The 20,547-nt window shown below is 39.8% G+C and overlaps 1 protein-coding gene across 2 annotated transcripts in view; it reads right to left on the reverse strand.

Moving 5' to 3' along the window:
• TUSC3 (tumor suppressor candidate 3) overlaps positions 1-20,547 on the reverse strand; it is a 282,259-nt gene that overhangs the window by 32,319 nt on the left and 229,393 nt on the right. For both annotated transcript variants that reach the window (XM_077814571.1, XM_077814572.1), the window contains exon 7: positions 3,510-3,573. In XM_077814571.1, coding sequence (XP_077670697.1) covers positions 3,510-3,573 — 64 coding nt within the window. The remainder of the gene's footprint in view (positions 1-3,509; positions 3,574-20,547) is intronic.

Below are 20,547 nucleotides of genomic sequence, written 5' to 3' on the forward strand. Positions count from 1 at the left end.
TTGGAGAGTGTTGGGGACACCTTCCTGGTGCAACTACTGGAGGAACTAACCAGGGGCCATTCTCCTCTTGACCTGCTGCTTACAAACGGGGAAGAATTGGTAGGGGAAATAGAAGTGGGTGGCAACCTGGGCAGCAGTGACCATGAGATGGTTGAGTTCAGGATCATCACAAAAGGAAGAAAGGAGAGTAGCAAAATACGGACCCTGGACTTCAGAAAAGCTTACACAAAAAAGAAGCTTACAAGTAGTGGCAACTTGGACAGATGACCAGGGAGGAGTATAAAAATATTGCTCGAGCATGCAGGGGTGTAATTAGGAAGGCGAAAACACAACTGGAGTTGCAGCTAGCAAGGGATGTGGAAGGGTAACAAGAAAGGTTTCTAAAGGTATGTTAGCAACAAGAAGGTGGTCAGGGAAAGTGTGGGACCCTTACTGAATGGGGGAGGCAACCTAGTGACAGATGATGTGGAAAAAGCTGAAGTACTCAATGCTTTTTTTGTCTCAGTCTTTACAGACAAGGACAGCCCCCTCACTGCTGTCTTGGGCAACACAGTATGGGGAGTAGGTGAGCAGCCCTCAGCGGTGAAAGAACAGGTTAAGGACTATTTAGAAAAGCTGGACATGCACAAGTCCATGGGTCCAGAGCTAATGAATTCAAGGGTGCTGAGGGAATTGGCTGATGGGATTGCAGAACCATTGGCCATTATCTTTGAAAACTCGTGGCAATCGGGGGAGGTCCCTGACGATTGTAAAACAGCAAATATAGTGCCCATCTTTAAAAAAGGGAAGAAGGAGAACGCGGGGAACTACAGACCGGTCAGCCTCACCTTAGTCCCTGGAAAAATCATGGAGTAGGTCCTCAAGGAAACCATTTTGAAGCACTTGGAGGAGAGGAAGGTGATCAGGAACAGTCAACATGGATTCACCAAGGGCAAGTCATGCCTGACCAACCTGATTGCCTTCTATGATGAGATAACTGGCTCTGTGGATATGAGGGAAGCAATGGACGTGATATATCTTGACTTCAGAAAAGCTTTTGATATCGTCTCCCACAGTATTTTTGCCAGCAAGTTAAAAAAGTATGGATTGGATGAATGGACTATAAGGTGGATAGAAAGCTGGCTAGATTGTTGGGCTCAATGGGGAGTGATCAACGGCTCCATGTCTAGTTGGCAGCCGGTATCATGCGGAGTGCTCCAAGAGTCGGTCCTGGGGCCGGTTTTGTTTAACATCTTTATTAATGATCTGGATGATGGGATGGATTGCACCCTCAGCAAGTTTGCAGATGACACTAAGATGGAGGGAGAGGTAGATATGCTTGAGGATAGGGATAGGGTCCAGAGTGACCTAGGCAAATTGGAGGATTGGGCCAAAAGAAATCTGATGAGGTTCAACAAGGTCATGTGCAGAGTCCTGCACTTAGGACGGAAGAATCCGATGCACTGCTATAGGCTGGGGACCGAATGGCTAAGCGACAGTTCTGCAGAAAGGGACCTGGGGATTACAGCAGATGAGAAGCTGGATATGAGTGAGCAGTGTGCCCTTGTTGCCAAGAAGGAACATTGGGCTGTATTAGTAGGAGCTAATTAGTAGGAGTTTGAGGGAAGTGATTATTCCCCTCTATTCGGCAGTGGTGAGGCCAAATCTGGAGTACTGCGGCCAGTTTGGGGCCCCCACTACAGAAAGGATGTGGACAATTGGGAGAGAGTCCGGTGGAGGGCAACGAAAATGATCAGGGGGCTGGGGCATATGACTTATGAGGAGAGGCTGAGGGAACTGGCTTATTTAGTCTGCAGAAGAGAAGAGTGAGGGGGGATTTGATAGCAGCCTTCAACTACCTTAAGTGGGGGTTCCAAAGATGATGGAGCTCGGCTGTTCTCAGTGGTGGCAGATGACAGAAGGAGCAATGGTGTCAAGTTGCAGTGGGGGAGGTCTAGGTTGGATATTAGGAAACACTATTTCACTAGGAGGGTGGTGAAGCCCTGGAATGGGTTACCTAGGGAGGTGGTGGAATCTCCATCCTTAGAGGTTTTTAAGGCCTGGCTTGACAAAGCCCTGGCTGGGATGATTTAGTTGGGGTTGGTCCTGCTTTGAGCAGGGGGTTGGAGTAGATGACCTCCTGAGGTTTCTTCCAACACTAATCTTCAATGCGCACATTTCAAGTACATTTATCGATCTTTAAACCTTTTGAAAACCTTATATTAAAAACAAAAACGCCAAATTTAGAAATTAAGAACACATAAAAATACTTTCATCTATTCAAAAGTATATATTCTCAGCTTGATGCATACTTATCTGATGCAAAGACCAATGGAGTTCACTGGAAGTCTCCCATTGACTTCAGTGTGCATAAGATCAGGACCTGGGGGCTAAATCTGCCCTTGACCATCTGCTGGGCATATAAGACCTAATAGGCAGAAAAACTGATGTGGTTTCACTGCATGGAGTGGGGAGCCCAGACAGTGGATCACTATGTAGGGGCATGAAGTATGCTTGTGGGGGACCACCCATAGGTGCTGGAACTAGTGGTGCTGCCATACTCTCTGGTATGAAGCAGTAACAACAACCCAAATACATGATTTCCAATTTCAGCGCTATAAAAATTGTTCGAGCACCACTGAACAATCATGAAGAGGGCTTTGGAATCTGTAGGACAGGGCTATGGATCAACATCAGTGTGGATCCACTTACTGAACCCTCAAAATTTGGGAGGGAGAAAAGTGATTACCAAACCCTAAGGTTTTGGGCTGCTGTTCCACAGTCTGAGGAATATGATTTGTTTCTCTTGCACTTCCCCATGCGACCCAGGTGAGAAAGGTAACTGGTTAGTCATGTGTTATAGTTTTCATTGAGTGAGCATAATTTATTATCAGAAAAAGGGTTTAGAGAAATCACAAGTTTATCTTTACAGAAACTTTCACGCAGGTCTTCATCTAACTCCCACTCAAGTTCCTCAGAGTCTTCCCCTTGACATTAATGGGAACTGTAGTGGCCCATTTATCCATTGAAGAAGTCAGTGAAAACAAGGAACCATCTAGACAGGTGTGTCTTTTCCATAGAAAGAGCTCTGAAAGGATAATCTCTTTTCATAGATTTTTTTTCTATTTTTCCAAACTAGAAAATACATATATTCTTCTCAACATTTAACAGAGCTGAAAGCTGAGACAAAATAGTTTTAAAATTAAGAGACAACACAAAGAGAAAAGAAACGAAAAAATTCTGCTGATTTAAAGATTGAAAAGAAAGGAAAAATATAAAATAGTACTGTATCAGGCAGATTTTTAGAGTTGGCAGTTAAATAGATACATAGTAGGAGACAGCAGCTCCAGCATTCCCCAACAGTAAACAGCAACAACACTCACTAGGTATCTGCTTAATCATAAAGTAAATAAAGTGAAAATGCAATACCTGTTCAAAGCTTCAATGATATTCACTGTCACAGCAATTTCATATAATAGCATATTCTGATTTAGCTAGCCTTGTTCTAGCCATCGGTTTCTGAAGGATACTCAGTAGTAGTATAATATGTGATTCTGCAACAAATTGAGCCTGACTGCTCCCATGTATGTAACTCTGCAAAATGAGAGTAAGAAACAAAAATAAATCATCATTATTAAGGCTGCGAAAAATGTTGAAAATGACATGATTTAGTATGTGTATGTGAAAATTAAAATAAAACCTGTCTTGCAAACAGTGTATAAATAGTGTAGTGCCCGCAGAAGACATATACTTCTAAAGTTAAATTTTCATAAACCATTGTTAAAAGCAAACCATCTGAAAAGCACAGCTAATGCAAAGGTCCACCATATATAAAAACTGCTGTACTTGATTGGCCACCCATGAATCGGAAACCCCACATATTTTGAAATTTAATGTACAGGCTTCATCCACCTGAGCAATTCCAAGTTCTTCATTCCATTGCAATTTAAATGATGGGAGGGATGAGTAATAGACAGCACTTAGCAACTACTTGTTGACTGGGGAGGGGATGGGTTCAGGGATGTGTTTGAACATGGCTTTAACAGATATTCAAGTGTCAAGTGAAAAAACAGGAGGCTTGAGAAAGGAAGTTGAACTTTGCCAAAATGTGAACAGATGATCACACAATCACCATTTCATAGGCTACAAAATGCACAGAATCTGCAACCCACTGGAGATGCTGCCACTTCTATACCTCATCACAAGATATTTTAATTTTCCACATGACTGACCTCACGTACACAGCCATCTGCACTCACTTTTCAGAAGCACTGAAGTGCCGCACATCCCTTCAGTTAAACTATGTCTCCCAATATCATCTTCCCTGAAAACAATGTGTCCTCATACTCCTTAGCATATACAAAAGAATTGTACTGAACCATTGGAAAAAAAAATCTGCATCCTTTCCCAGACTGAGAGTGGGCATCGTATTTAGCATCTACTCTCACATTTGGAGGGTGAAGAAGAGGGGAGGGAAATCATCCTTGCTGAGAAAGGCAACTTGCACTTGTTCTCTCACGGCACAGCAACTGAATAACATTGACATGTGCTCCAATGTGGTCATGATATTCTCCCTTTGGATTTGGCTTATTTACTTTAGTTCCCCCACCCCGCAAAAAGAAAAGAAAAGAAAGAAAAGAAAAGAAACGAAACCTTGAATCAAACTTGGAAGGTTAAAGTTTTCCATCCATTTTTGTTTGTTCATATTGAGACAAGTTTCTCTGTATAGTGTTTGGGCTGTCTCTTTTCTCTATCTTGTATTTAAAATACTTACAATAAATAAAATAAGATACATATATTAGATATAGAAAGACATTTTAAAGAGCAAATCTACTCAAAATGTGATGTTTTTGATATTTAGTCCAATAATGACTTGAAAATAGCCTATTTTGTGGACGTATGTTTAAACAAAGTGACTCATTGAAAATGTTTAGTATATTTTCAGTACAAACTAGCCATTGTTACAAACTTGCATACAAAGCAAAAGTTGAGGGACAGTGAAAAACCACAAACTGCAAAACAAACAAACAAAAAAGTGCTATAGCCACAGCTTGTCATATTACTTTTTTGAAAGAATGACCCATAAAAAGTCAAACACACATTTTTAAAACACCAGGGTGAAATCCTGGCCCCACTGAAGATGCCAAGGGGAGCCAGGCTTACCCCTCATATTTTATAGTTTTCACTTAAAAAAAAATTTCTGAGTGTACACTATTGACGTTAGGGCCCAAAATGATTCGAACTCGAAAGAAAAATGAAAGATGCTGCTGCTTCAAGCCACAAAAAATGCCTTTATTCAAACTGACTAAATTTTGGCTGATTTTATTATCATAAAACTCACAGCCCATGTTACTCAGTGGATGGATACATGCTATTCTTTAAAATACATTATATATGTTCAAATACTCAATTTTGCTTTAGTTTGGTTAAGAAGTTAATATTTATCAGTGATTTCCCCCCACCCAAGTAAAAACCATTTTTTTCTAGCAATATAAAATGATTGATCTTAGAAAATTGGACTTCATGATTTTCTAATAAGGCATGACACAAGCCAATCTATATTCCATAGGTCTTTGACAAGCCAGCCAAGAAACTCTAACGAGCCAAGAAAGAGGATTGTCAAAGAAGGGAAGGCAATGCTAACATTTTTCAGTTAACTTGAGAATAGTTAATGATTAAGTTGAATTAAACTAAATTGATTCTTAAACCATCATTATTTGCTCTGCTGTGTTAAATAGCATAAAAGGGACATTTGTACTGCTCCTCACTTTGCTACTTACCTATGAGGCTGACTATAATTACAGATCCATGTTAACAGTTATTCCTGCTTAGCTATCCAGTGATAGTAGTGGCCTAACCTATAGCCCACATGACTGTATGCCGCCATGGGGACAAAGGGAGACTAGTTTGATCCCAGCTCTCTCTTCACTTGGGAAACCAAACACTGTCCCCAGGCACCTTCCAATAACAAAAAGGAAAACTAAAATGTAAAGTGCTTTTGAAAAATGGAGGAGAAAAGTAAGGTGTTCTGTGTGTATATGAATAAATCTCTGAGTTCTGACATTTGTGATTTTACAAACTTAGCAGACAAAAGTACACCAAATACATTCCTAATTTAGAAAGAAAATATCTGCAGTGGACTTTGATACACACAATTGTGGTCCCCTTCCTGCAGACAAACACTGAAGCACTTGTCATGACGGGACTGGACTAGATGACCTATCACTGTCCGTTCCAGTCCAACGATTCTAGTGCGCCTCTATTTACCTGAGCACTCTCCTGCAGCGGGATGTCTCCTCTGACGGCCTAACCATTCCCAATAAATGGTGAACGTCTCCTTCTTCTCATTAAAATTTTAGTAGAGTGTAGTAGACTAAGACTTAATTATGTTTACAAAATATACTATAGTATATTTACTAATACAGTATTCACTGTTTGTATCAAATCATTCAATCTAAACTACATCTCACAAATTAATATTTTTGGTTTCTTACACATAATAAAATCATTTTTATTTTAAGAAAAAGTGAAGATGGGCCAATTATATACCCTAAGTTTCACTTTAAAAAAAAAGAGAGAGAAAGAGAGTGTCCAGCAACACTTTTAATGTGAAGAAATGTACACATACCCTACTTTGACCCATCTCCAGGGTGAGCTAAATTTCAAGGAAAAAGGAACAGTGGGGATTCAAGGAAACAGTCTTCAAGAGATAGTGTTGTTAAACAATGGTGATGATGCTGATTTGTTGTCACATGAATACAAAGAAAACAAATCCCTTCTGTACATGTAAAATACTTGATATCAGAAGGGGTCAGTTTTACTGATATACTTTTAATTGTCCCTATTCCATTAATGCATTAAAATTGATTTTAACAAGTATGAGTAATGTGAAATGATCTTATCTTATGGAAGCAATCGGGCAGCTCATTTTTATCCTAAATAATACACTGCACTACTGACTTTTCCTCTTTCTGTATACCTATAGTAGCAGTTTAAATCCCCACAATACTATTTTATAGACTAAGACCTACAGTATATTTCCATATTTTTATTGTATGTTACTGAGACCCTATGATCAGAACCATTGTTTTGTCATGTCTAATTTGTTAATTCTAGCACTATATTTATTCTACCACCAGAACATATTTTAAATAAAAGAAAAAATATTATTCTCAAATCTTTCTGTTAATTTCCTACCAATGTGTCCTCTTATTTCATGTTCACATTTCTCTTCACATTTGACTGCACAATAGACAAAGCTATTTAATTTTTTTTTAACTTAATATGGTTACACGACCTTACAGTCTACTTATTGATGGGTTAGCACAGTCAGCCAGAGCCTTAGGAATAATGATGCAAGCATGAGCTCAATAAACAACAGAACTACATCTGTTTATTATTGCAATAGGGTAGAGAGGCAGCTCCCCGGCTGCTGCTGATTACAGTTACCAAACAGTTATGCTCTCTTCACAAGCAGGAAGCATACCCCCACCCTAATCTTCTCTATTGAGTTCCTTCCTAAAACAAGGTTCCTTTCCGTCCATGTGGGAAAAGCCACAGTCTTTAGGGGCTGTCTGTAGGAGCCAGCACAGTAAATATGTTACAAAGTACTGCTCAAATTACGTTGTGTGGTTTCTGATATCAGCAGGAAATATTAATTACAATTCTTCAGTATATTCAGTCAATGACATGGGATTATTTTACATGTAAATATCTAGACCTCAAACTTGCAAATTAACATTCATTTTTGTTAAGTGCCAACAAACATGTCTGGTGCTACAAAAGACTGAACACTGAGTTCCAAGCTCTGAAAATTTAGAGCCTGATTTTCCATTTTTTTTTTACACTCGGCAAACTGAGTGTAAAATTCTACTATTCTGATATAATAGAAGGTTTGAGTCCTTGACATTTACATCAATTTTGCACAGATGTGCAGACTACTTACAAGGCAGTAAAGAATCGGTTTCTTACAATCTAAACATAACAGACAAGATGCTGAAACGCTTATAGCAGCAAATGCGTAGAATTTTGGAGGGTTTTTTAAACCTGAACTTTTTAAAAAAACCTGAAAGGGTCTAGATAATTTAGGCCCAGTCTCCCTGAGAACTACCACCTCTCCAAATGATATAGCAGTGGTAGAGATCAGTTGAGGCATTGGAGCTGCTTGCCTACTGATATAATTGGGAGAGGGCTAGGGGGAAGTGCATTCTGAATTAGCTGCCCTTGGTTTTGGAACTGCCTTCCAACACTGGGTCATTAAGTCTCAAATGTGGTGACATTTAGGGCATGATGGAATATTTGCTTGTTATGACAGGTTTTCCTGGGGGAGGAGGAATGATTATGGATGGGAGGGAGGTAATGAGACAAGCCATGCTGCTTGTTGGGAAGGATTTAGAGCTCTGATTTTTAAAATATATTTATGTATTTTGTTAGAGTTTGTTGTTTACTGTATATAATATGCCTAGAACACAAAATACATGCAAATGACTTAATGACAAAAAACCAAACAAGTAAAATACCTGTGCTTAGATACCAAAGTGATGTGATTTAAAAAACACCTGAAATATATATTTTAGTTTATGACATCAACATAGATACAAATTATTAGCTATTTAATTTTAAATTAAGGATGATTATATGTCTGCAATAAACTCTACATATCATGGGTTTGATTAGTGATGGTGACAGAAGCCAGTATAATTACATATTGAGACTACAAATCCTTCCTACCCAGCTTGGCAGTCTTTTGGCCACTGTACAATTCTGACCTTTTCGTATTCAGTGCTCAGATACTACTTTAATTGGCATAGAAATGCCTAGAAAGATATTAGGGGCTAGATGAAATCCTGCTTGAATGAACAAGGAACTTGCTGTTTTCTTTTTTGTAGAAAGAACAGATTCTGGCTGCAATGGACAGAAGAAAACAGAAGACGAAGAATAGTAAGGAGAGTGGAGTGGATATAATAGTAGATGAGGAAGATTAAAAAGGGAAGCGTGAGTTTGCAATAGAAATAACTAGTTTGATTTTGGCTTTCAGGCAATGCATATATATAGGGGAAATGAATATTGTTTTGAAATAACTACAATTATTAGTCTTCTGATAGTCAAACTGAATGTGTCCTATGGGGGAAGTCTATTAAAAAGCCAGTCCAGATGCTAAAGCAACAGTTATCCTTGTATGGAATTTTGAAGTATATGTGGATAAGTTTTTATATTCACTGTGACTCTACGAATTTCTCTGTAAAGATAATAATGATATTATCAATAAAAGGTGATCAGGTTACATTTGTATGGGTAAAGTGGGATAATAAAATCAATACAAGTTACAAGAATGTGTAAGGTCAGGTGATGCAGGTGCGAAAGACCCAAGCTTGGTATATTGGTAGTGATTGTTAATTGTTTCACCAAGAACAGAACAGAACATGGCATCACATGAATTGGCCAGGAAACCAAATTGTGTATTCTGTAAATATAATGTAATATTGTTATATAATTAATTAATGCCTTAAGATGGAATGTTCCCAATTCATGCAAACAGATATACTGATATCTGGGTACAGTTTCATCAAATGCATACTGTATCTTAGAAGTTATATTTAATATGGGCAGCAAGGAAACACGTCACAAAAGAAGAGTATGTTTCAATATTTGTGTACACTTTCAGAGTATGAAAAAAATTCAGAGGCTAATCTCAATCTGAACTATGAAGGGGTAACCAATTCAAAGCTATTGCATGTGAAGCAATGGTGGTGGATACACAGCAATTTTAAAGGCCTAAAAATTGTACTTACAGAGTATGTCCCTAAAAAAGAAATTAAAAATTATGCATTAAAATAGGTAAGTGCCTTTTGCACACAAAAATGTTATTTCCTTTGCAGTTATATTTGTCTCTGTGCATGTTTTGAAGCCACAAATCATTTTATATTAAAAAAGTGCCAAGAACACTGAATTTATGTTTATTACTGTCAAACCAACAAAGAAAGGCCAATACTTTCACACATGGATGTCTAAAGTTATGTGCCAAACTCTATATTTAGGCACCTAGATTTTTTGCACGTTTTGACAACCCACATCCCATTTCAATAGAAGTTCTGGGTGCTCAATTCTTCTGAAAATCTAGCTACTTTGTTTTAGAAGACTACTTTTAGGCGCTCACTGAAAATTCTTACCTAAATAACTTAATTTACGTGGCTGTTTTTAAAATGTTGGTCTGAACAGAGTAGCACTAGTAGTATCTTTCAACAAATTATTAGGCAGTGCTGTGTTACTTTCATCCAATCAAGACAATATAATTTATTCCATAATGTTACATTATTCCATAACCTCACTGGTGTTTGCTGCACAGTGCTTCAAAGCTGAAAAGTATAAGCAGGTAAAATATAATGTGAGAACTTCAGCACCCTCAAATGTCAATGCAATAATGCAATAATTTTAAACAAGGACATTTTAGATAAACTCCAGGTACAAAAGTAAAAGATTGCATCCAGGGTCTTGCACTGATGTGTTCCTTTCCAAATCAAAGTTACTGTACAACAAGCAATAAGGGCCAGAGGCCCCCAGAGATGTCAGCAAAACTTAACTGAATATGAAAGGTCAATGCTTAAAAGTAGATCTCTTTCTTACAAATCCCTTCATCTTTTGCAGCATTGCCTCCTAAATGTTAACACTGATATGACTGGGGCAGAGCTTAAAGCCACCTTAGCCATGGTAACAAATAACTTACAAAATGAATCTGTTTTATTAGTCAGTTATCCAGAAGGTTTTGCACTTTAGCATTATCACCAAACTTGTACTTTTTATTTTCATGCATTACTAAAGTGATAGTTTAATACAAGTTAAATTAAGTTGTCACATTTTGTAAAAGAAATGTAATTTTTTTTATCTATAGCTATATACCTATATATAAACAGCACTATATTAGAGATAAATGCAAAGTCTTACTACTAATTATTCCTTTATAGATATGACCTATTATTCTATTTATTTTTTATCTTTTATATTTTATGTATAATTATGGTTTGTTTAAGGTGCAGTTCTACTCTGAAAAGTGCATCTAAAATGTTTACCTTTAGATTCTAAGTTTGTTTCAATTATTCTACATCAGATGTATTCAGTTTAAAAGAAAGTGTTTTATCTTCCTAATTTCCAACTCTGCAAACTAAATCTGAGAGTAAAGATAGAGTCTCTCTTTCTCACACATCAACACCAGTAAAGTATTCTGGAAGGTAAATCGTATCCTCAATTAATCTGTGCAAACTCTCTCTTCAAATTATGTCCTCAGTAACACCTGAGGGCTATAGGTTTGCACGGCTTTAACTGATTGCCTCTCTAACTGGAATTCAGTAAATAATAAAAAGCCAGCTTTTTCTGCTCTGCACCGCTTACCTAGATAAATTAGATAGATAATAGAACTTTCTTTTGCCATTTAAGTCAGACAACATTGCTCTGAACACATCTAAAGACAATATCTGATTAATAAAAAAGTTTTGTACATATTACTCAATTTTCAGACTACAACCGCACTTTGAAATGGTGGAAAGTGTCAGCATATGAGATTGGCCTATTACTTGGGGCAGGAATTATAATTACCAGTAGTATACCTATTGCCTAGACGTGACCAACCATTTTATCTATATTTGCATATAATCACAGTCAAGTCTCTCATCATCCCATAGGGGGAAATAAATTATAAGAACTTTCTTCACTAGAAGGCATAAATAGACCACTTAACATTTAATTTGAAAATATAACCAGATTCCTAAATTTCTAAAGGCAGTTTATAAAAATCACTGTATCAATATGCTGAAAATCTAGCATTCACAGTAGCAAGTGTGGTTTATTAAAGGCAATTTTTTAAATTCAGTAACAAAAATAGTTAATGTTTATTGCTTATGATGTATCAAGTAACAATATTATGATGGAATATCCTAAAAGATTGAATTGCCTTTCTTTTTGAGATTCACAATAGGTGCTTAAATGCATGGTATAAAATTCTTTATAGTCTTGAAGGAAATAGTCTTGAAGGAAGAGAAGAAACTTGTTCTCTGCTAGCAAACTATGGCCTAATTTTCCAGAAGAGAACATGTGAACCACCTGATTACTGCAAGAAAAACAGAGTTGTGTGTGCACACATTATTCATCTATAAATTGGGGTCAGGTGTTTGAACTGGCAACTTGAGCACACAAACTTACTGAAAGTTAGGCCTCTGTGCAGAACACAGGTGATATACTTGGCACTCGTGAAGAGAAGTGCCAGCTGTAGAATTCCATCTTTTCTTTTAATACAGCAGCACAGATTGCAGTATTTGGGGAGCGAATGGAATCTTTGAGGCAGCCTCAGAGATTACCAGAATTAATTTAGCAGAGTCTCTGACCACATACTGCTGTGGAGTCTCCCTGGATCCATCTCCTAAATCTGAATCTGAATAAAAAGGGGGCATTGGAAGCTTTGATACAGAACTGCCTCAGCCAGGGACTTTGACAGTAACAAATCAGAAAGCAGAGGGCTCTTAATCCATGTCTCCTGCCAACACTTTTACAGAAGAGGTAATGTCTTGTTTGAAGAACTAGAGTTTAGTACCACAGACTTCAGGCACCCAGAAAAGGAGATCCTCTATCTCTGGAGTCCTGACCTTTTCTGGGATGGAGCAGGGCTCTTCAATAGTGGAAATACCTGCTGAGTTTAGAAGGAAGCGGTGTCTATGCTGAAGTGGGTAGAGTTATGAAGAATTTAGTTTAAGGTACCTTTGTACTGCAGGCACAGGTGTCGCAGTATTTGATGTAAACCTAAATGTTAGGCTTCAGTTTTGGCCACAGAAATGATTGGTCTGACAAGAATATGGTTTTTGCCTGGCTCAGGTGACCTATCCAAAGGAGACTGTGGCATAGGCAAAAAGTATTGCGTGGTCTCAAATCTTCTGGGTTGGTGCAGTTAAGCATGAGGAAATGCTTTAAGGCTGAGGAAAAAGTAGCTAAAATATGCTACCTCATTTAAGGGAGGGTACCCACAGTGTTAAGTTAGATCTAATATAAAATATAGTTTGAAAAGCCATCAGATTATTGGTGGTAGGAGTGGCATTTTCCCTCTATTTGGTGAGAAGAATGCAACTTTGTATTATCTTTCTTTCTGTACCTTAGTCTTCTGAAGAGTGAGCTGCTCCAATGCACTCTACATGGTTCTATGCCTCAAGAGTACTTAAAATTTCAGCTGGTGCAGACTGTGGCTGCCTGCTTCTTAAAAATAGTACTTCTGACCTGCCACATATTATGCTTTTTTTTTCTGACATTTGTTCTGACTTTCAATTTGCTTCTGGAAAAAATGTAAAGTATAAGTGGCTTGGGCCTGTGTCCTTAGACTTCTCACTTAGGGCTGTCCTGAAAACAAGAAGTCCAGTTCATGAACAATTCTGAGGTTTTGGTATTTGTTTTTGATCCACATTGAGACAAAAACTGAGACCCTTTGAATTTTTTGTGAAAAGAGGCAGCACCAAAAACCCAACCCAGGTAAGCCAACTGGCACATAGCAGATCCCGGTTCAAGTCCCTGCTCTAGAATACAGACTTGAACCCGAGTATCCCATATCTCAAGCCTTGGCTCCACCTATTAGGATACAGAATCACTCTCTTAATTTTTCCTGTTAGAGCTAGACTACTTTGTATAAATAATTACAAGTTCATTGGACAGGAGAGACTAACTCTATAGACCAGTAATTACAGAACTCTGTAGGGGAGACCCAGAGCACAGACTTGAACCTGGCTCTTCCCTAGCACAGGTGAGTACGCTAATCAGTGGACTATTTACTATCTTATCTTTCACTCTTTTTCAATTGCATCCTGGACCTGAAAAAACTTCGAGAAGAAAGTTTAGTCAAAATTGACAGGTTTCAGAGTAACAGCCGTGTTAGTCTGTATTCGCAAAAAGAAAAGGAGTACGTGTGGCACCTTAGAGACTAACCAATTTATTTGAGCATGAGCTTTCGTGAGCTACAGCTCACTTCATCGGATGCATACCGTGGAAACTGCAGCAGACATTATATATACACAGAGGTCATGAAACAATACCTCCTCCCACCCCACTGTCCTGCTGGTAATAGCTTATCTAAAGTGATCATCAAGTTGGGCCATTTCCAGCACAAATCCAGGTTTTCTCACCCTCCACACCCCCCCACACAAACTCACTCTCCTGCTGGTAATAGCCCATCCAAAGTGACAACTCTCTTCACAATGTGCATGATAATCAAGGTGGGCCATTTCCTGCACAAATCCAGGTTCTCTCACCCCCTCACCCCCCTCCAAAAACCACACACACAAACTCACTCTCCTGCTGGTAATAGCTCATCCAAAGTGACCACTCTCCCTACAATGTGCATGGTAATCAAGGTGGGCCATGTCCAGCACAAATCCAGGCTTTCTCACTCCCCCCGCCTTATTTTTTTTTCCCTCCGGGGACACACACACACACACACAAACTCACTCTCCTGCTGGCAATAGCTCATCCAAAGTGGTCAGTTTGGATGAGCTATTGCCAGCAGGAGAGTGAGTTTGTGTGTGTGTGTGTGTGTGTCCCCAGGGGGGGGGGGGGAAAGGGGGGGTGTGAGAAAGCCTGGATTTGTGCTGGAAATGGCCCACCTTGATTTTTATGCACATTGTAGGGAGAGTGGTCACTTTGGATGAGCTATTACCAGCAGGATAGTGAGTTTGTGTGTGTGGTTTTTGGAGGGGGGTGAGGGGGTGAGAGAACCTGGATTTGTGCAGGTTTTCTCACCCCCTCACCCCCTCACCCCCCTCCAAAAACCACACACACAAACTCACTCTCCTGCTGGTAATAGCTCATCCAAAGTGACCACTCTCCCTACAATGTGCATGGTAATCAAGGTGGGCCATGTCCAGCACAAATCCAGGCTTTCTCACTCCCCCCGCCTTATTTTTTTTTCCCTCCGGGGACACACACACACACACACAAACTCACTCTCCTGCTGGCAATAGCTCATCCAAAGTGGTCAGTTTGGATGAGCTATTGCCAGCAGGAGAGTGAGTTTGTGTGTGTGTGTGTGTGTGTCCCCAGGGGGGGGGGGGAAAGGGGGGGTGTGAGAAAGCCTGGATTTGTGCTGGAAATGGCCCACCTTGATTTTTATGCACATTGTAGGGAGAGTGGTCACTTTGGATGAGCTATTACCAGCAGGATAGTGAGTTTGTGTGTGTGGTTTTTGGAGGGGGGTGAGGGGGTGAGAGAACCTGGATTTGTGCAGGAAATGGCCCACCTTGATTATCATGCACATTGTGAAGAGAGTTGTCACTTTGGATGGGCTATTACCAGCAGGAGAGTGAGTTTGTGTGTGGGGTGTGGAGGGTGAGAAAACCTGGATTTGTGCTGGAAATGGCCCAACTTGATGATCACTTTAGATAAGCTATTACCAGCAGGACAGTGGGGTGGGAGGAGATATTGTTTCATGATCTCTGTGTGTATATAATGTCTGCTGCAGTTTCCACGGTATGCATCCGATGAAGTGAGCTGTAGCTCACGAAAGCTCATGCTCAGATAAATTGGTTAGTCTCTAAGGTGCCACAAGTCCTCCTTTTCTTTTAGTCAAAATTGGTATGTTGCTGCAAAGAAAGTTTTGGTTTTGACAAACTGGCATTTTCCAAACAAAAATCATTGCATCAAAATATTCCTAACCTATTCTACCCTCACTCCTTATGACATTTCATAGCAGCTGCAATCTGGGGAAGTTCTCATACTTATTCCTTGCTGACTGAAAGAGGGGATTGGTGAAAAGTATTTTCAGTCAGGGGGCCTCAACTCTGTGATTTTCTTTCTCTCCCTTAAAAGCCCAATCAAACATTGCATGCTGCATATCTCCCCACCGCTCCACAAGCTCTCCTTGGGGATGTTGATTGATTGGGTGGATTGGCATATGGGGTGGATTGAGGAAAGAAGCTGTTATTTGCAGTCTCCTTTTGATGATACTGAACCAACTGAAATTTTTTTGGGGGGAGGGGTTGTTTTTAATCACGCACACGCAAAGTATTTAATGTGTCTGGAGTTCTAGACAAGTGATTTTAATAGGTAAATAGAAGTGAAAAATGAATCTTTGCCCCTCACCATAGTTTATGGAGGGAAGTGTGGCAGGCTGCGGGTGAAGACTGAATAAGGCCCACATCTGAACAGTTCTGAGCATTTTGGAGAACTGGTCCCTTTCAGATTTTAAAATTCTGCTATTCTGGGCATAAATCACTTTGAAATAATGGGAGCTGAGGATGTCAAGTGTCAGTGGCAAACATTTGTTCAGTGCATGTAAATTTCTACATAGCAGTGTTAAGTATTTATATGCTATTGCTAAACTTATTGAATATTTAGTAGTATTAGACTAGAGATGGCACATACATAGATGTCCTCAAAAGGATAATGAAGAATAGCCACAATGGAAAATATTTAGTTTCTCTAAATAATGCATATGCTTAAGATCTCTAGAGTGATAGTTGTCACGGTTCAGTAAAATACTTATATTAAATGTAGACTATGCTCCTTCCTTTCTCCCCATTAAACTATGTAAATAAAGAGAAACAATTTGAACCAAGGCCTCTAAGTTATATTTTAGTCCTTGAGGCAATTCAATTAGCAGCAAGGATAGCCCACATTAAAATTTAAACATGATTGCATATTTCAGTTGCCACAATTGTCTCCAGCATGGTTACCTGAATAAAGCAGCATGAAATTTATGCTTGAATTAGCCTGTGTGGGGGAATCAAACTATTCTAGGAGTGGGAGCACTAAATTCTACTCAACTTACTAACCTTTTATCATATGGGGTTATTTTAATGAATTACGTTCCAAATGATATTTCTCCTTTTAAAAAAAAAAGTGAGAAATATATTTGTTACAAATTTTACCATGCTGGAAACATTGAAATGGAGGAGACAAGGGAGGTGGGTAATATTTTTTACTGCAGCAACTTCTGTTGGTGAGAGAGACAAGCTTTCAAGCTACACAGAGCTCTTCTTCAGGTCAGACCTGAAAAACTCTGCATAGCTTGAAAGCTTGTCTCTCAGTATCCTGGGACCAACGTGGCTAGAACAACAAAGCTTTCAAATATGAAATGAAATCATATTTGAAAGCTACCAAAAGCAGAATATTGTAATATTATCAAGATTTTTATTTTCCATATTATACTGTATTTTCTTAATTACATTCTCAGCTATCAGAACTGATTATCTAATACTCAATTTATATGAAATTAAAAAAATGTACAGAATATTTAAAACAAATCTTGAATGCCAATGAGAAATTTTAAGCTACAAAGAGAAAGAAGGGCTAGGTTCTGTGAAAGTGGGGAAAGTCAACTATACACATGCTCAGATTTCTAGGAGCAAGAATTCTGGTGACTCTTCTTTTGGCAAAGCAGGCAGAGGGTTAGAATGGGAAGTTGTTTGGGTAGAGTGTCAATGGGGATAGCTTCTTAACCACAGACTAACCCATTTTTTGAAACAGTTTTTCAGTCTTAACTATACAGTTACTTTAGTGGAGGGTGTGACATTGTACCCCATAAGGCTTTATGGAAATATGCTTATGAATATATATATGACATAACTGGAATATGTTTAATGCTACGTATGCCATATAACATCTCTCTGCAAAAGTTATGATCTTCTGAATATATTCATCCTATTTGTATGCATGGATAATTTTTGTACTCGAGGTTATGAATATTGGTTGTGTATTTGCTTGATTTTAAGTAACCTTAGTAAAGCATTTGGTCAGCTTCTTGAGAAAGGAATGTGCAAATTAAGTGCCCAATCAAGAAACACTTAACAGACAAATTGGATACAATTAATTTAGGCTAGAATAAAGACTGGGAGTGGATGGGTCATTACACAAAGTAAAACTATTTCCCCATGTTTATTCCCAGCCCCCCCCCCCACTGTTCCTCAGACGTTCTTGTCATCTGCTGGAAATGACCCACCTTGATCATCACTACAAAAGGTTCCCCCCCGCCCTGCTCTCCTGCTGGTAATAGCTCACCTTACTTGATCACTCTCATTACAGTGTGTATGGTAACACCCATTGTTTCATGTTCTCTGTGTATATAAATCCCCCCACTGTATTTTCCACTGAATGCATCCGATGAAGTGAGCTGTACCTCACGAAAGCTTATGCTCTAATAAATTTGTTAGTCTCTAAGGTGCTACAAGTCCTCCTTTTCTTTCTGCAGATACAGACTAACACGACTGCTACTCTGAAACTTAACAGACAATGGATCTTGCAAGGCTCCAATCCACATAAGAAGTTTACTTGAGGATGTTCAAGGTAACGTGTGAACCATGGCGGCTACCTGTAAGTTCTGAGTCATGCATGTGACTCCAAAACTCCATCTTGTAGCTCGAATTCTACACAGGGGGAGGGAGGGGTATCTACCCACAAGAGAAAGTCTATTTAAACCCCTGGGAGACCCCTCCATTTTGTCTTCAGCTGGCTCAAGAGATAGCCTCTCCACCCCCAAAGGATACCTGAAAGAAACTGGAAAAAAGGACAGTAACCACAGGGGGTGTGAGTGATTGCTGGACCCAAACTAGAAGGAGACTAGTCTGTAAAAGGAAGCTTCCTGGAACACCTCTGAGGGTGAGGTTTTATCTGTATTCAGTTTTCTTACTACATTAGGCATAGACTTGCGTGTTCTCTTTTATTTTGCTAAGTAATTAACTTTGCTCTGTCTGTTACTACTTGGAACCACTTAAATCCTACTTTCTGTATTTAACAAAATCACTTTTTACTTATTATTTAGCCCAGAGTATGTATTAATACCCGGGGGGGGGGGAGAGAAGGAGAAACTAGCTGTGCATCTCTCTTTATCAGTGTTATAGAGGGTTGAACAATTTATGAGTTTACCCTGTATAAGCTTTATACAGGGTAAAATGGATTTATTTGGGGTTTGGACCCCACTGGGAGTTGGGCATCTGAGTGTTAAAGACAGGAACACTTCTTAAGCTGCTTTCAGTTAACCTTGCAGTTTATGGGACATGGTTCAGACCTGGATCTGTGTTTGTGGCTGGCAAGCGTGTCTGGCACAACCAGGCAGGGTTCTGGAGTCCCAAGCTGGCAGGGAAGGCAGGGGCAGAAGTAGTCTTGGCAGCCCAAGGGGGTTTCTGTGATCCAACCCGTCACAGAGGGGAAGAAAACGACTTTATGTGCTCAGCATAGAATTGCTTGAATTCAATGAGCTAAGGTCTGTCAGGCCTAACTTAGATTTTACACCACTGCCTTTATACAGTAACTCCTCACTTAAAGTCATCCCGGTTAACACTGTTTCATTATTAGGTTGCTGATCTATTAGAGAACATATTCATTTAAAGTCATGAAACATTCTGTTATAAGGTGTTTGGCTCGCCCTGCTCCACCTGCCGCCCGGTGTTCCTGCCAGAGAGTGGGGTCGGGGTGTGCGGGCTTGCCCTACTCCGCCCGCCTGGTGTTCCAGCCGGGGAATGGGGTCGGAGAGTGTGAGCTTGCCCCGTTCCACCCACCTGGCATTCCAGCTGGGGAGCAGGGTCGGGTTGTGGGGACTTATCCCACTCTGCCAGCCCGGCATTCCAGCCGGGCAGCAGGCAAGCCCCCAACCCGCCTCCCCGGCAAGAGCACCAGATGGGCAGAGTGGGGCAAGCCCCTGCAGCCTGACCCCACTCTGCCCACTTCAACCAAGCTTCACAATCATCATTGGTGAGTACAATATTAAATAGTTTGTTTAAAATTTATACTGTATATGTATATAATGTCTTTTGTCTGGTGAAAAAAAATTTTCCCTGGAACCTAACCCCCGCATTTACAGTAATTCTTATGGGGAAATCTTCATCATCTGGACCCATGAAAAAGAAGCCCTTAAGGGATTCCACCAGGATTTCAACGATTTTCATCCCACCATCGACCTCAGCCTGGACCAGTCCACACAAGAGATTCACTTCCTAGACACTACAGTGCAATTAAGTGATGGTCACATAAACACCACCCTATAACGGAAACCTACTGACCGCTATACTAACCTGTATGCCTCCAGCTTTCATCCAGACCACATCACACGATACACTGTCTACAGCCAAGCTCTACGATACAACCGCATTTGCGCCAATCCCTCAGACAGAGACAAACACTTATAGGATCTCTATCAAAAGTTCTTAAAACTACAATACCCACTTGGTGAAGTGAAGAAACAGATTGACAGAGCCGGAAAGGTACCCAGAAGTCACCTACTCTAGGACAGGCCCAACAAAGAAAATAACAGAATGCCACTAGCTGTCACCTACAGCCCCCAACTAAAATCTCTCCCAGTCCATCATCAAGGATCTACAACCTATCCTGAAGGACAATCCCTCACTCTCACAGACCTTGGGTGACAGGCCAGTCCTTGCTTACAGACAGCCCCCCAGCCTGAAGCAAATACTCACCAGCAACTACACACCGCACAACAAAAATACTAACCCAGGAACCAAACCCTGCAACAAATCCCGGTGCCAACTCCGTCCGCATATCTATTCAAGGGAATCCATAGTAAGGCCTAACCACATCAGACACACCATCAGGGGC

Source organism: Eretmochelys imbricata, chromosome 4, assembly GCF_965152235.1.
Source record: "Eretmochelys imbricata isolate rEreImb1 chromosome 4, rEreImb1.hap1, whole genome shotgun sequence".
Classification (NCBI taxonomy): Eukaryota; Metazoa; Chordata; order Testudines; family Cheloniidae; genus Eretmochelys; species Eretmochelys imbricata.